This window comes from Tinamus guttatus, unplaced genomic scaffold (assembly GCF_059628265.1).
Source record: "Tinamus guttatus ecotype Peru unplaced genomic scaffold, ASM5962826v1 Tinamus_guttatus_pri_ptg000749l, whole genome shotgun sequence".
Taxonomy (NCBI): Eukaryota; Metazoa; Chordata; class Aves; order Tinamiformes; family Tinamidae; genus Tinamus; species Tinamus guttatus.
The window spans coordinates 1,918,479-1,934,611 of NW_028289283.1; the positions used below are offsets into that span (position 1 = coordinate 1,918,479).

Here is a 16,133-nt window from a genome sequence, read left to right on the forward strand (position 1 = left end):
TGTAATGTATTATTTGTTTTGTTCTAACCATCAGACATCAATCCACCTTGAATCTTTTCTTGTGCCTGAAGGAATAAAATTTTGATGGGTATTCACTAGACTGAAAATAAACACTAGACACACAGGATGTACTGCTACAGTTATCTGGCACCTCAAATAAAAATTAGAATAATCTAAAAATGAAAAGGAAGTTTGACAGATCCGATATGCATCTTTTAAATAACATTATCTGACCAATGCAAAAAAGGATGAGTCAACAAAAGAAAAAAAATTATGAAATAGAATGTATACTTTCTAATGAATCTGTGCCTTTATTCAAAGTTGATGACACTGGTGGCCTCTCTTGAGGGTAATTTCAAAAACAAATTTCATTGTAGGAAATTAAACTAGCTCTAAGAACTACAGCTGTATTAAATTGCATACAATTGAGCACTCTTTTTCAAAGTGTAAGTTCATTAACCTGAATACATCAAGAAGCTTTCGTTTGGCCCACTTCCATAAGGATTATAGTATAAGGCAGCATTTTGTCCTCTGTAGTGTTATAAGACCTTTTGGGTAAATTGAAAGGAGATGAAAAGAAGAGCAGATCAATATATTTAACCCTATTTAGATGAAGTGACAAATACTTGCATAGTATATTATGTATGTTGCTATTTGTTATTTTTCTATCAATTTGGTGGTAAGTGCCTAAGAGGAGGTGTGCTGTAGAAACATATTTTATCGCTTTTAACAGTAGAGTAGAAAATCTGCAAATTAATATTGTCGTAGCTTTTCTTCACACTGAAATGTTTTATGGCCGTCTTTTTTTTTTTCTGCTCTGTTTTATGTTTCATAAAGTTTCTAGAACAACGGAATGTTGCATAGTGTTCTACTTACATTTTATCAAATACGTGACTTCTAAACTGAAACTGATACAAATGTAACAAATTTGAAATTCATTTTGATATTTTAAGGACAGGATTTTCTTTTCTTTCTTTCACCAGTGTAAAAAGCTCTACTTGACCAAAATGGTGGACACTGAAAACCATCTCTATCTACTTATTCCATTGGAGGAGGATGATATAGGCAGCCCTTTATCTGGAGAGTTCCTGCAAGATATGGAGAACATTCAAGACATCTCTCAGTCTCTGGGTGATGATAGCTCTGGAGCTCTAAGTTTAACAGAGTTTCAGTCATTGGGAAATGGTCCAGGATCTGATGGATCAGTTATAACAGGTAGGAGATTTGGAGTACATTAAAATACTTTTTATATATATACATTAAATATATAATAATGTTGGAAAAAAAATGTAGTAATTGCTGTTTATGAGTAAATGACATTACATATATATGACTTGATTATAGCTTGGCCTTACAACATTTAAGGCTAGAGTTAATTTATAAGGCAAAATTACTGAAAAATTCTTGGTGTGTTAAGTTCCTTTAAAATTGTCATTAGTATCAACCCGTTTTCCAAATAACTCTTACAACTTGCTAGCCAAGAAAGTACTCTACATATATATATAGCAGTATTACAATTAAAACTACCTTTTTTTTATATTTTTTCAAATCACGTTTGAAATGTACTTCAAAGCATTTATTAAAAATATATTTCCAATCTAACCCCTAAAAATATAGCCTAGAGTTCTAGTACATGCTGAAGTACTGATGCTTTTAGTGTGCTGATTTTCCCACCTTCATGAGAGTAGCATTATTCAACCAATTGGTTCTACCATGGTTAAAGTAACTCATCTGGGAGTGCTAATATACTACATGGTTATTAACCAAAAGATCTTTGGCCCTTGAGATTTTATGTGAAAGATTTCAGTGGAAATTGTTAAAAAGTAATGGGGCACTGTGATAATGTCAGTCTCTTGCTGAAACTCCTGTTTTATAAACCTTTCAGCAGTAGAGACGGTGTAAGCAGTTCGTGATTGATTTTCTGGATTTTTTTTTTCTTTTCTTTTTTAAACTGTATAAGTCAGTTTGTAGGTTTATACCTCACAGAAATTGCACTGATACAGTTGAGGAGTGCCCTGGACTACAGAGGTTGGAATGAACAGTGTGAGCTTTGAAGGGAGAGGGAGAGCAGCATTTTGGCACTGTTGTCCAAAGAAATGGTTGTAAAAATATGATTTGGGTCCCTCTCTCATTGAAGTCTTTAATAAGCCTAGAGATAGGCCTCATTCAGGGAAAGTTTAGATGTACGGGGTTGATAATGGCTTTTCAAGTCATGGGATTTATATTATTTGTGTGTATAAGTCTTGTGATACTTGGATCAGTTTCTAGTGTTACCTTCTTATTTTCACTGTATTCCGTGTCCCTTGGAAAAAGTTCTAGTTTTCATTGTAGAGAAGATTGGAAAAAAAATCCACAAGTCAAGTAAAAAGAAATGAAAATCATAGTTGAAAAAATAAATAAAAAGAATTTAGGCTGTTTCTTGGTTATTCTGATGCCTGTGGGCTTAGCAATACTGGCAAGGCAGACTTTGAGTTCTATGCCAAGGTATTTTCCAACATAATTCTTGCTGACCTACTTTCATGAGCATTTCTTAATCTTTCTGTTAAAATAACACACCCATTAATTTGCTAAAGTCGTGTGGTGCAAGTTGTGAGATGTAAGATAAATGAAATTTTGGCCTTGAAAAATATTTTCCTCAAGCAAAGTGGAAATATTAATTGAAATAATTAAAACTGGGATGTGCTAGTTTTGTAACATTCATCTAGTAGTAAAATGCCTGGACAGCTTATTTCATTGTACAACTATCCATTTTTTTTCTCCCAATATACTCAAAAGGTAAAATACCTTAGCAAGACTTCTATGGCTAAGTTACCTTAGAAGCAGAAACTTGTCTTATCTACCTTTGAATATCGGTTTAGTGTCTTCCTGGTTATGAAGAAATATGATTTTGTTTCCTTGAGACAACATCTTGTTTAGAAAGAGAAATTCTATAGTTCCCTTTTAGACTTAAGTTTAGGGCATCCTTTAAACCCATGAATAGCTCTTCTGAAGCCACTGGGTCTTATACGTGTATCTTCAAGCACTCGGCTAGCTCAAGGTTGAGCGAGGAATATGTTGCTTATCACACCGTAGAGATAGATTTGATTCTGAAAGCTAAAGCCTGACAGATGGAGGATGTAATGGTAAGATGGACTTTTAGTAACTGTTTTGGAAAGAGAGAGCAACAGCTGGAATGGATTGTGTAATACAAACTTGATGATGGGGATTTTGTTTTATTTTCTTTTATATTTTTTCCACTATTTGTCTGGAGCAACAGATGCGTGCTGAGTATTGGTTTCCAGTTTCAACTGTTGTGCTATTCTTGAAATAGTGCACATAGTATACGTGCATTTTTATAGTAAAGAAAGCTTTCTTGATTTCAATTAGAAATAATTTCAGTACCTTTTGTTCATTTATCGTAAGTTATAGGATTAAAAAAAAAGTCTTCCCATCAAACTGAAAATATGAAAAGGAATATTTTTCTAATTTTATGTATAGAGTAGTTATGAAATTATTGAAGAACCATTATCATCCTTCTGCTTGTTATCAGAGTGACTTCTTTTTTTTTTGCCTGTTTGTGTATATTTTGCATATCACCAAAATTAGCAATGTACACCATATATTTTGTATTTGTTTGCACTGTGAGAATAAATACGAAATATTTTTCAAACACATGGTTGTCAAATTATTAGTTTACTTACTAATTATTAATGCTTGGCTATTTTAAAAATAGAAATTTTGGTGTGGATTTAGTATAGAAATGGTACCAATCGTGTTAGTGTAGTGTTTATAAAGTATTCCTTTTTCTTTTAGACACCCTTTCACCAGCATCCAGTCCTTCATCCATTAATTTTGCCACAGCTCCAAGTAGCATAGATGAATCACCCAGTGGAGCATTAAACATTGAATGTAGAATTTGTGGGGATAAAGCCTCAGGCTACCATTACGGAGTTCATGCTTGTGAAGGTTGTAAGGTACAGTGGTAATTTTCTTTTTAAGAGCCTAATTCATGTTGTTTTATTTGGAGGGATATATGAAGGTTTCTTTCATAAATGTTTAATTAATATAATCCTGATCATTAAAATTATTGAAATAATAAGCATATATGTGAAGTAATTGAGAAATGATTTGTTTAGATCCATAATTTAATACCAGACCTTCATCAAGCAGAGGCAATTCACAATGACAATTTTAATTCTGCTTTTCTGAAAACAACTAGTTAAACACTAAAACACTAAACTCTGACCAAAACCGAAAGCCTACTTGCTCCACTAGTGTTTTATTTGTGTTAGAAGTATAGCTGTGAGAAGCATGTGAGTTTGCTACATTTCCATTAAAACAGCAACAAACCCTTAATTTCTCATCTCCATCACATTCTGTCTGAATCATTTAGTATTCTACCTCTTGTATTTTTGGAGCGAATGCATATCTCTGAGGAAATTAATATTATCTATATATATGCCAATGTATGATATAACCCAAAATATAATATTCTTTTTCCTTCCAAAGTTTTTATTTTACACTTCCTTCCTCCCCCGCCCAAGTTATAAAGTGAGTGAAACAATTTTTGTGTGTGTATACATACACACACACACACACACATATATGTAATATATACATACATATATATATATATATACACACACACTTATACACTTTTTTTTTTCTCATGCTTACGGCGAAATCTGAGTCAGATGACGACAAGTCAAATACAAATCTTACCGAATGATGCTGGAATCAAATACAGAAATTTGCACCAGCTCTTGAAGAGACAAAGAGACAGTTGAAAATCAGATGTGGCCATAAAGTCCCACCATCTAAATGATATCCAAAACTATGTCCTAATGTCCTGTGAGGCAAGATGCTACAATGTCTTTAGTTTTGATAACACTGCCATAATTTTGTAGTATAAGCCTAGCATTACATTGCAGTATCAAGACATTGTGCAAGATTTGATGGCTTTTTGTAATGCCCTTTTTTTTTCTTTTTTTTTCTTTTTTTTTGGGTGACCTTGGCTTTTTCTCTGTACTCTGTGTTGTTGTACTGCACACATTTAATGGATGGATTAAAGATGTGAAAAATGTGTGCATTTCTGACTTAAACATATGAAAGACTAAGGCTGTGTCTAACAGAGGGCTGAGAGAATGCATTCAAAAGCAAGACATGACTGCTTTGCTTAGTCCTCAAGAGTAACTTTGCAGGTACAGGCTCTTGTCTATCTTTCCCAAGAAAGAAGGCTTAGAGCTACCCCCTCTTTCTGTACTTCCTTTCTTTTCTTTCATTCTGTACATGACTTAAGATACACCATTTCCCTATGTAGAGTAAGATTTTTATCTTTGGGCAGGTTATGCTTAGCTTATTGGATTTTAATTACAGCAATAAGCAATAAAAAGAGAAAAAACAAACAAACAAAAAACCCCTGTATGATTAAAGTTTAGTAGTTAATGTTCTTTAACATTACATATTGTTTTCCTGAACTTCTTGCAGGGTTTTTTTAGGAGAACAATTCGATTAAAACTCATCTATGATAAATGCGATCGCAACTGCAAAATTCAGAAAAAGAATCGTAATAAGTGCCAATACTGTCGTTTCCAGAAGTGCCTTTCAGTTGGAATGTCACATAATGGTAGGTAAGAATGCCCTTACTAATTTGTGTGTTTCTACCCAGGGTCTGCTTCTGGAAGCAGGTGCTTGCATATTTTATGCTTACTCTTGGCAGCCCTGTGGGGGCTGTGGGGTGTGTGTGAGGGCACAGAGGAGCTAGGGAGGGGGTCCTGCCTTCTCTATTCCCTGTTCCTTCACTGTCTGTTTGTGGGACACCCACAAGCAGGAGTTGTGGGAGTGCTGATGCGGGAGGAGGTGGTCATGGAGGAGGAGAGAAATGGCAGCAAGGTGCTGGGGGAGATGGGAGCAGCAGGAAACGTAGAAAGATGCTGCTGGCTGCCCTCTGGAGAGTGCTGGGATGAGGCTGTGGGGCAGGAGCGGTGCCAAGAGGAGCTCAGGGCAGGGGGTCTCTCAGAGTGGGAGTCAGTATCTGGGCTGTTCCCTTTGTCCTGCCCTGTTCACCCATGTCAGGGCAAGGCCATGTTATGGACCAGTCTGGCAGAGAGTGAGGAGCTCCCTGGGGAGAAGAGCCGTGGGAGCTTCTCCCTGCTCAGAGCAGGGACTAACTTGGGGCCAAAAAGGACATTGGTGGCTGTCTCTGTAGAGACAGCATGAGGCTACTCCTCCTCCCTGAGCAAGTTTGCTGATGATACGAAACTGGGAGGAGTAGCTGATACCCCTGAGGGCTGTGCTGACATCCAGAGGAACCTGGACAGACTGGGCAACTGAGCGGTGAGAAACCTCATGAAGTTCAACAAGGTCAAGTGCAAGGTCCTGCACATGGGAGAGAATAATCCCAGACACTAGTATACCAGTACAGGCTGGGGATGAACATTCTGGAGGGCAGCTTGGCAGAAAAAGACTTGGGCATCATGGTGGACAACAAGTTGACCATGAGGCAGCAGTGTGCCCTCATGGCCAAGAAGGCCAACGGGATCCTGGGATGAGTTAAGAAGAGCGTCTCCAGCAGGTGGAGGGAGGTGATCCTGCCCCTCTGCTCAGATGTACTGGAACATCTGCCCTGTGAGGAAAGACTGAAAGAGATGGGCCTCTTCAGCCTGGAGAAGAGAAGGCTGAGAGGGGATCTAATCCATGTCTATAAGTACCTCAAGGGAGGCAGTGAGGAGGATGGTGCTGGCCTCTTTTCATTGGTGGCCACCAACAGAACTGGAGGAAACAGCCAGGAACTGAAGCATCAAAAGTTCAACAGGAACTTCAGGAAAAATTTCTTGACAGTGAGGGTGACAGAGCATTGGAACAGGTTGCCAAGAGAGGTTGTGGAGTCTCCTTCTCTGGCGATCTTCAAAACCCACTTGGACGCAGTCCTGTTCCACATGCTCTACGTGACCCTGCGTGTGCAGGGGGGTTGGACTAGATGACCTCTAGAGGTCCCTTCTAACCTTAAGCATTCTATGATTCTATGATTCTATGATTCTACTGGTATGAGTTGAACGTCAAGTTATTACAGTATGGACTGGAGGTGAACCAATTTCACTAATGGCTAGATAATCCAATTGACACAGCTGCCAAATGTACTTTTGTGAAGCCTACACAATTGTGTCAATTGTCTGTTTGCCCATGTGAATGTTCATTAGATGTTGTCTCCAGCCAGAACTTTGGCACCATGGGTCCCATTGAAACAAATTCCAGGAGCTGAAGAGAAAAGAGAGCTCATTGTTGGAGGGAATAACATAGGCTAGAAATCTGCAGGAAGCCAGACTTCATTATGCTGCAGGTTGCAGTGTAAGAACAGATGGTTTATGGGCTGTGCGGGAAGGGAAGGTCTCTGCTCACTCTGCAACAGGAATCTGGTAGGTTGTTCGTAATAATTTAGCACATTTAGATAAAACAATAACAAAATGTTAAAGTTGGTTAAAAACTTAGCATAGAGCTGGTACATTTGTGGCTTACAGGCCCACTTCAGCCAGTTTTTAATGATGGACTGAGATTATTCCCCACTGGGAGACATTTTATATTCTTGGTTGGTAAAAGCTTTCCTTAAGCAGCAGACTTGGAAAGCGTATGCCAGCAACAGAGTAATATCTATGGGGCCAGTGTTTAGAAGAGGGCTATGCTAGTTGGTATAGTGTTGGTTGGGATGAGTGTTCAGCTAAAGTCGTTTCAGCTTGCTAAAAAGATGTGTGTCTGTGCCCCAACAGAAGTGGGGAGCAAACATCTAGGGAAGTGATAGCGGAAGGAGAAGACCACTGACTTACGAGCAGCGCTTCTGAGGAAAACTCTAGAATTAAATTTATAGCCATGACACCATGATATTAAAACTGGAACCTTCAGTTTAGGGCAGATTTCTTCTGCTTTTCCGGTAGATCCATGGCCCGATTCAGGACAGACCTCCCATGTTAAAGAGGCCTCCTACTGCATTCCAAAACTGCATTTCAGATCAGTCCTAGAGTGAGCTCCTTATGTCATGAGAAAAATCCCTTGTGTCCCTGAAGTGCTAATTGTATGCAAATAGTCTGAATTGCTCAATCAAAGCATGGAAGGTCCATCATTCAACTGAGTAGTTACTGAAATGAGTCAAGAGTAATTAGCTATATTGGCTGTCTCCAAACCCTACATCCTATTGGAGGATAAGGCTCCTTGTAAACTGAGTTGTTTTAGTGTTAAGATGAAACTGAAGAGCGTGGAAGTGCCTTTTATCAATGAAATATGTAAGAGCACTTGTGCAAGAAATGGGAGACCTTCACATGCAGTGGGGTTTTTAAACTTGCATCTCCTTCCTTTGAAGAGAACCTCCTAACTGCTAGATTGTATAATCAAAGCCTGCTCTCATCCGGACCAGTCTCTCTACAGAGGAAGAATTGTAAAATACTGAGTCTAGGAGGAGTTTTGGGCTATAACCTAGCGATTTGAGCACAAATCTGGAGCCTGTTTTGCTTTCATGAGGCATTACAGGGATGTTGAACTGGCTAACCAGCGTATTCAGAGCTGAGTGCCCCAGCAGATTCAGAATCAGAAATAGAGTTGGGGCCCATCTCTGTGCAGTGTTTCTTAACAGGTAACTGCCTAGGCAGACGTCCAGCCAGCACGTCTGTGCTGCCAGTCAAGCTCCTCACACCACTCAGTTGCTGTGAATTCCATTTGGTGACGCTGAGTTTCACGCTGGGGCGGTTTAGATGCAGAAAATAATAAGAAGGGGGAAAAAATATAGCTACATGGGTTGTGTAGAAGGGGAGGGCATGTATTCTAGATTGATACAGTTACCAGTTTGTGTTTTGAAATGCTTTGATTACCTTCGGTTTCGCGTTCCGACTTGATAATTAGTCACTGATTCTGTTGGAAAGAATGGAATTATTTCATTTGTGAATTTATCATAATAAATATTCTACTTCTTACCTTTGTAGATGCCCTTATTGCTCTAATTAGCAATGAAAAAAGGCATAAATTTTTGTCTAACTTCTTTTTTTTTTTCTTACAATTATGTCTTCCCATCAGCAATACGTTTTGGACGAATGCCAAGGTCTGAGAAGGCAAAGTTAAAAGCAGAAATTCTAACAGGTGAAAATTATGTGGAAGATTCAGAAATGGCAGATCTTAAATCACTTGCCAAAAGAATTCATGATGCCTACCTGAAAAACTTCAATATGAACAAGGTTAAAGCCAGAGTCATTCTTGCTGGGAAAACTAGTAACAACCCAGTAAGTAGTTCTGCTGTAACTTTCTTTAAAGTTGTATGCACATAAGGAAATGTAAAAAGTTGTTAAACACTTAAGCTAATCTTTTAGATGTTAGCATGTTAATACAGACTTAAAATATGAAAAAAAAAAAAAAAACCACACACACACACAAAAAACCCACACCCAAAAAATCAGAATCAGAGTAAGAAGCTTTGGGAAAACCAGGTGAATAAACTGTTGGACATGATCCAATCTAAGCTCATACTCTTATTTACAATATAGAGGGAAGCACAAGAAAATAATTTCTTAAAAAAAAAAATCAGTGGTGTGTGAATGTGAATCCCTCTTGTTGGGGGATGGAATTTTTGTAATGCTCTTATGGCACAAATATCAGGATAAATACTGCTGTCTCTAAGGACATACAGGAGTGCTCTGTATGACACTTGCTTTAACCACAATAAAAGCAATGGTAAGAGTTGAAAGAGAACTGAGAGTTGTAACACTTTGTGTAGACTTGGGTAGAGCTCTGACCACTTCTGCCAGCCTGCTGAGTCTTAACTCTATGGTTACTTTGAAAGGGATGAGAAAACAAAGTTATGAAGACATATGGACATATAAATTGCAGAGGACATATAAATTGAGAATGTGTGTGTTTGTTTGTTTGTTTTGTTTTGTTTTGTTTTTTCCTTCTTATGGGATAATTTAGCTAAGCTCTTGATAGTGGATAAGCTCTAAATAGTGGATGCCCTCTGTGAATTTTTACTTTAGATTCTTGGATCATTACTGATTACTTGTGTAACATTTACTCATGAGTAGTACAACATTTTTGAAATTTAACTCTGAGACAAACAATTTTGACAATCTGGCTTAAGCTTCCTATAAATGATTGAATAGGGTAAAAAATCATCAATAGCCACTGAGTAGTTTGGGCTGCCTAGCTCAGTCAACTGTTTTTTTGTTTTGTAGCATATGAGATAGCAAAACCAGTATAAAGTCTGACTTGTTTTATTTTTATGTATTTTTTTTAATTTCTCTTGTGATTTATAATAATATGTAGAATATAAAATCAGTAGTAAAATAAGAGATGTAACTTCATAAAAGATGCATGTGGAGGCAGAGAAGATTTTACATTTACCAGAATAAAAATGTGGGATGTTACGAAAATTATAAGCAAGATGTTTTCTAAATAGTGGAATATGAGGTACTATATTTTACCTGCAGGCTAGCCAAGCATACAATTTTTTACCTTAAAAGAGAAACATGAATCGTTCCCCTCTCTTTCACTAGATTAATGAGATGCTTAAAATTTTAAGTACAAGTTTAAACTTCTGAGAGGTTACAAGCCTACATAAACCTACAGTGCTGACAATATTTTAACACCTTACCCAGTAATCTGCATACAATTCTTTTCAAGCTTGTTATTACATGACATAATTGTAAGTTATAATATCTGTTGGGATTCTGCAATGCTGAGATAGTGTATTGTTAGATTTTAATTTTTTAATTTAATTTACTGGTTTTAAGAATAGTCATCTGGTTGGCCAGAGAATAGTGGTCTGCATATTTGTTAATGAATTTGCAAGTGAAAAGAAATCTATGATCAGAACTAGCATATTGTAAACAGGTTGTTTTTTCTAATTATGAGGTGACATTTTAGAATTTGGCACCTAAATTCTTGACAGTTTTCCACATAGCGAAATGAGCAGAGCAGCTGGAACACATTTTATGATTATTTTATAATAGAGTGCAAGAATAATAGAGGAGTCATATAATGTATCATATAATTCTGTCCTATATTTAAATGAGTGCCTATATTTAATGTCATGTATTTAGGGGAAGATATTTCACTAAAGCACCATGATAGGCATCAAGTTAGTTAATTCTTCTGAATTTACTATTGATTAAGTGTTTGATTAATTGATGAACTATTGAATTAATAATGGATAGGAAAGCAAGTAGCATAATGTGAGGTTCTGGAGAAGATAATACAGTAATCTTTTTGAGAACCTTATGGGACTTCATCCGAGATCGTAAATACAGTAATAAACCCTGTGCTGCTGGATCTTCACTGCAGCTACTAACTAGCTAAAACAACTACATTAAAGATAGTCATGTGTATTTACATGTGCATTTACATCCTGTGTGCACTGTTATTTGCAAAAAAGTCTCTTGATGCTGCACTTGGCAGTTCTGTAATACCTGATTATTCATGATGCAGAAATAAGCAATAATTCGAGGGTTGTTTTCCTTTCTGCTCTGCAGCCGTTTGTTATCCATGATATGGATACCTTGTGTATGGCAGAGAAGACGCTGGTGGCAAAAATGGTAGCCAATGGAATTCAGAACAAGGAAGCAGAGGTTCGAATCTTCCACTGCTGCCAGTGCACCTCTGTAGAGACTGTCACAGAACTTACCGAGTTTGCCAAATCCATCCCTGGCTTCTGCAGTCTTGACTTGAATGATCAAGTGACACTGTTAAAATACGGAGTTTATGAAGCCATATTTGCCATGTTAGCTTCTGTAATGAACAAGGATGGGATGCTGGTAGCCTACGGAAATGGTTTTATAACCCGGGAGTTCCTGAAAAGCCTGAGAAAGCCGTTCTGTGATATAATGGAGCCAAAATTTGATTTTGCAATGAAATTCAATGCACTGGAGTTGGACGATAGCGATATATCACTTTTTGTGGCGGCTATCATTTGCTGTGGAGGTAAGCAATACATATTTTTTAGATAGTATGTTTTAAGATTTTTCTTCACCTGTATTAATCATTTTAATGGAAAAATTTGTTTATATCTTATGCTTGATGGAATTGCAAAGATTAAATTTTACCTCTAACAATGACAATTCCCTTTTAGCACGTTTCACAGAAGATACCACATCCCTGCTACGGCTCTGAACCTCTGTTTCGCTTTGCAGAATGACATACGTGCATGGAGTTGCTGCTTAGCCTCTCTCAGAAAGGGGGCTGGGTGCTACATGATTTTAAAAGTAGGATGTGAAGAGTGTTAGTGGGTTTTGATTGTTTTTTGTTTGTTTTGGAGGTTTAGAAATATTGTTTCCTACTCAGTCCTATCTGTGACATGGGTAGAAAAATACTATGTGCTAACACTGTTAGTATGACTAAATAGGCCTTTTCTGCTCTGCTTTTAGAGGCATATGCAGATTATAGCATTGTGATCCAGCCAGCAAGTGTCAAAGATCAACAGGCTCTGCACAAACGCGCTGTACTATTGATGCAGGGTGGTTTTTTTTTTTTTTTTTTTTTTTGTCCTCGAAAAAGTAAAGGGCATTTATTTTTAAGGTTAAGTTGAAAACTCTTTGAAAAGAGAAATAAGGGTTCAAAATAGTTTCAACAACTGCCTTTTTTTTTTTTTGTTTCCTGCCAGACACATAGGACATTTCACTGGACTCTGGTTGCATCTTCTGCAATTACAAGAAGAGAAATATAATCTGTAGGCTTTGAAATATTCAATGCACTAGTTTAGATAGCAAGCTCCCATCATATTTTAAATAACTTTTGCATGTTACATTGAATTTGAATTTTTCAGAGGTCTGTAGAGTTGTTTTCAGGCAAAATGGTATTTTTCCCTATCCTTCTCCTTCAAAATACCTTTAGTATCCAAGAAACAGCTTTAGCCTGTGTTTGATTTAGAGAGTCAAGGTGCAACAGGATCATAAGTAGCTGAAAATAGGATCATATGTGGAAAGTGTGAAACACCCTTAGTGTTTAGCATGCTAACTTCTGTCAGTGCAGTCAGATGTGTTTAGGATTTTAATATTTAGGATTTTAGCTTAATAGCGTTAAGCATGTTTGCTTCTCTGTCAATAACTGATGCAATATGGGAAGCAAGGGAAATCCCATTTGGTTTGGCCTTATGGTTCTTTGTATAGACTCAAGTCTTGGAGAACTCCTTAGAAATAGCCACATGCTTTCCTCCCTATCCTTACAGCTTGAATTCTGTTATCCTGACATACGGAATATAGAACTGGATTCCTAGGCTGTACTTCTACTGACTTTTTGTAGCAGAAAATGGATTAGTGTCCTGAACTCTCTCCTCAGATGACTATGGGCATTGAAAACATTTCGGCCAAAGGGTCAAGACTGCCATTATTTAAAGAAGATTTATCTCAAACCTGATTCCAAACCGATTAAAGTTGACAGGAATATTCTTGTTGTTTTCCATGTCTACTGTGCTAATCTACAATAAAGAATAATTATAAAATTATGACATTTATTCTTCTGTTTGTTTTGAGAACAGATCGTCCTGGTCTTGTCAATGTAGGACACATTGAAAAAATGCAAGAGAGCATTGTGCATGTACTGAAACTTCACTTGCAAACCAACCATCCTGATGACATCTTCCTCTTCCCAAAACTTCTTCAAAAAATGGCTGACCTCCGACAACTTGTAACAGAACATGCTCAGCTTGTTCAGATAATTAAGAAGACTGAATCTGATGCACCTTTACACCCTTTACTACAGGAAATCTACAGGGATATGTACTAGGGATTTTTATTTTTTTCCACAATATTTAAAGACAACAGCAATATTAATAATAGATGGGAGCAAAATTACTTGCACAGTTATCTGCTGTTCACTCAGTCTGGAGCATGAGAAATCTAAAAGCTAGATTGTTAAACTTCTGGTTTGGGTTATTCTGTCCTCTTTTGAAAGAGTTCTGCAGAGAAATATCAATCTTAATGCTCATGAGGTTGCTCACAAGGGTTCATTTATTGGAATTTGAGGAATGGTAAGGAATATGTATTTGCACAATAAATCAGAATGTTGATTAACAGAAATGAACAAAACTGTATTTCCTCTTGGCTAAGTCATTTTAGAATTAATACAACAAATTCAGCAAATTCTTTCCAGGCGTATATATGCACAATCATGAAGATTATGCACTTTTGGCTGATGGTAATTATCAAGAACCAACAGTTAAGCCAATCAGTCTATATGTATCAGTGTTTGGATGTTACTGTACATATATATCTAAAAAAAATTGAAAGACCTTTGACATGCTACTGCCCAAGTTCCCAGAAGTACAGGGGTGCATCTTAATATAGTTTTACATCGATGAACTTCAGCATTAGCATGTTGAAAAGCAGTTTCTTTTATGAAATGAAATAAAATCCAAAGAGCTATCTAAAGTACAGCAGAGGTGCTCCATTTAGGTGTCTTGATGACTACTTGAAGCAAAGTATTCTGTTTTTAATGTGTTTTTAATGAAGTAAGAAAATATCCCTGTGGATAAATATATCAAACTGTGAGCATTCTGGAGCACTTGCAATAGCTTGAGATACAGTTCTTGAGAAAATATCATTTTTGAATTAGCAGGAGTTCTGGAGAAACTCCAAGAAATCTAATCATAGCCCAGAGAAAATGAATTCCAACTTCATAGCATTCTAGTGCCTAGAACAATAGCTTATTCTGCGGAAAGCATTGTATAAGAAGGGCATCTTCCTTCTTGACAGGTATTTTTGCAGTGTAGAGTGATTCAAACTGTTTTTTTACTTTTCTGACAAGACTATTTTGTATCGTTCTTTTCAACTATCCACTCAGATAACCTTTCTGTTCTTTCTCATACCTTGTCCACATCAATATCAATCATGTTATTTAATCAAATTTTGTACTTGCCCATACAGCAATAATGGATAAGATGACAGTATTAGCAAGAGCAAAAATTGTAGATATCAATTATGTAATATATGAAAGAGAGCCCAGGTAGGAGTAGGTAAATTTATTGGGGACCTAAGATAAAACTTTGATTTTATAATGTTACTTAGTCCTGATGCAGAATGAGCCAAAATGGAACAGCTTGCCTTTTGCCATTTACCAGAGATTCTTGTATAAAAAGTGAAAGCAAGTGCTAGCAATTAGTTTAATTGCATATTTGTTCAAGACTCTGTTATTTCTTTTTCTCTTCATTTTTTTTAAATCCTAATTTAATTGATTCTGCTATTTCCTTATCTGTTTATTTGTTTCATAACGCAAGGATCTTGGGTGCCAATCTTAGTATTTTCACAATATGTAAACTTCTAGTAGCACAGGAGGACACTTAAGTCTTTCAAGGAATGTTTTAGATTCTGAAACCTGCTACAACAAAACAAGCATTAACAAAGATGGGTAAAGTGAGAATGTCATACTGTGTTTCTTATTTTAGTCACAACATTTGTTTCTTGCAGGCTCACTGGTATGGCTAGACACTGGATAAATTACAGGCTTAAAAGCAATTTGATATTTATCCAGGTGATGGCTATTAGTTGAGGTTTTAGTTACTGCAATTGTGCAAAATCCTAATGCATAGGCCTCAACTTCGGTGATTGTCTTGGGCAGGATAGAACGAATAAATGCATAGGTACAGAATTATCTCTCCTTCCCTGCCAGGTACCTTCCCCTTTCCCCAGTCAGTAATAGAGAGTAACACTAGTTATATTCCAAGTGTTTGTAACACTTCATCATGAGAAGACTGCAGGCCTTAACAAGAAACATGGAGAAGTGGGTTATTCTTTGTATGTTATAGCAGTACTCAGTTGCTCTCAGAAACAACAAAAATATTTTAGGAATGATCCTACTTTATTCCTCAAGCCAGCTGTCCTTCTCTATGAAACGTTGGCTTTAAGCATAAGATGTTCAATACTGAAGTAGTTGGTAAATTGACAAGCTTACTCAAAAGTTACCAAGCGTTAGCTCTTCTCTGATAGCATATTGTTTGGAGATGGTACATATGCATCACTATGTACAAAGAGTGTAGTGATCAAGCAGGATCACTGCAGCTGAGGGGAGCATAGATTCTCCAATAATTTTAAGTTTATTCTGAAAAAGTGAAAGCTGTATTTTTTTTTTCATGAAGCTCAGGTGTATGCAGAAGGCAAAATTTTAAATTCTCTTCCATAGTTTAGATGTACTAA

At 36.8% G+C, this 16,133-nt stretch overlaps 1 protein-coding gene across 1 annotated transcript; it reads left to right on the forward strand.

The window, feature by feature from the left end:
- The first annotated feature begins 987 nt into the window (after positions 1 to 987).
- PPARA (peroxisome proliferator activated receptor alpha) lies at positions 988 to 14,726 on the forward strand. Its single transcript, XM_010213405.2, has 6 exons — positions 988 to 1,215; positions 3,793 to 3,953; positions 5,467 to 5,605; positions 9,037 to 9,239; positions 11,481 to 11,928; positions 13,481 to 14,726. Exons 1-6 carry the CDS (start codon positions 1,008 to 1,010, stop codon positions 13,726 to 13,728), a joined length of 1,407 nt encoding a protein of 468 aa, XP_010211707.1. The 5' UTR covers positions 988 to 1,007; the 3' UTR covers positions 13,729 to 14,726.
- The last annotated feature ends 1,407 nt before the right edge of the window (positions 14,727 to 16,133 follow it).

What these genes read in the sequence shown, in the direction of transcription:
- PPARA (XM_010213405.2), top strand. Translation starts at nt 1,008, where the DNA reads ATGGTGGACACTGAAAACCATCTCTATCTACTTATTCCATTGGAGGAG. An exon ending in TGATGGATCAGTTATAACAG is followed by an intron (nt 1,216 to 3,792) that starts GTAGGAGATTTG and finishes TTTTTCTTTTAG; the next exon opens with ACACCCTTTCACCAGCATCC. An exon ending in GGAAAACTAGTAACAACCCA is followed by an intron (nt 9,240 to 11,480) that starts GTAAGTAGTTCT and finishes TCTGCTCTGCAG; the next exon opens with CCGTTTGTTATCCATGATAT.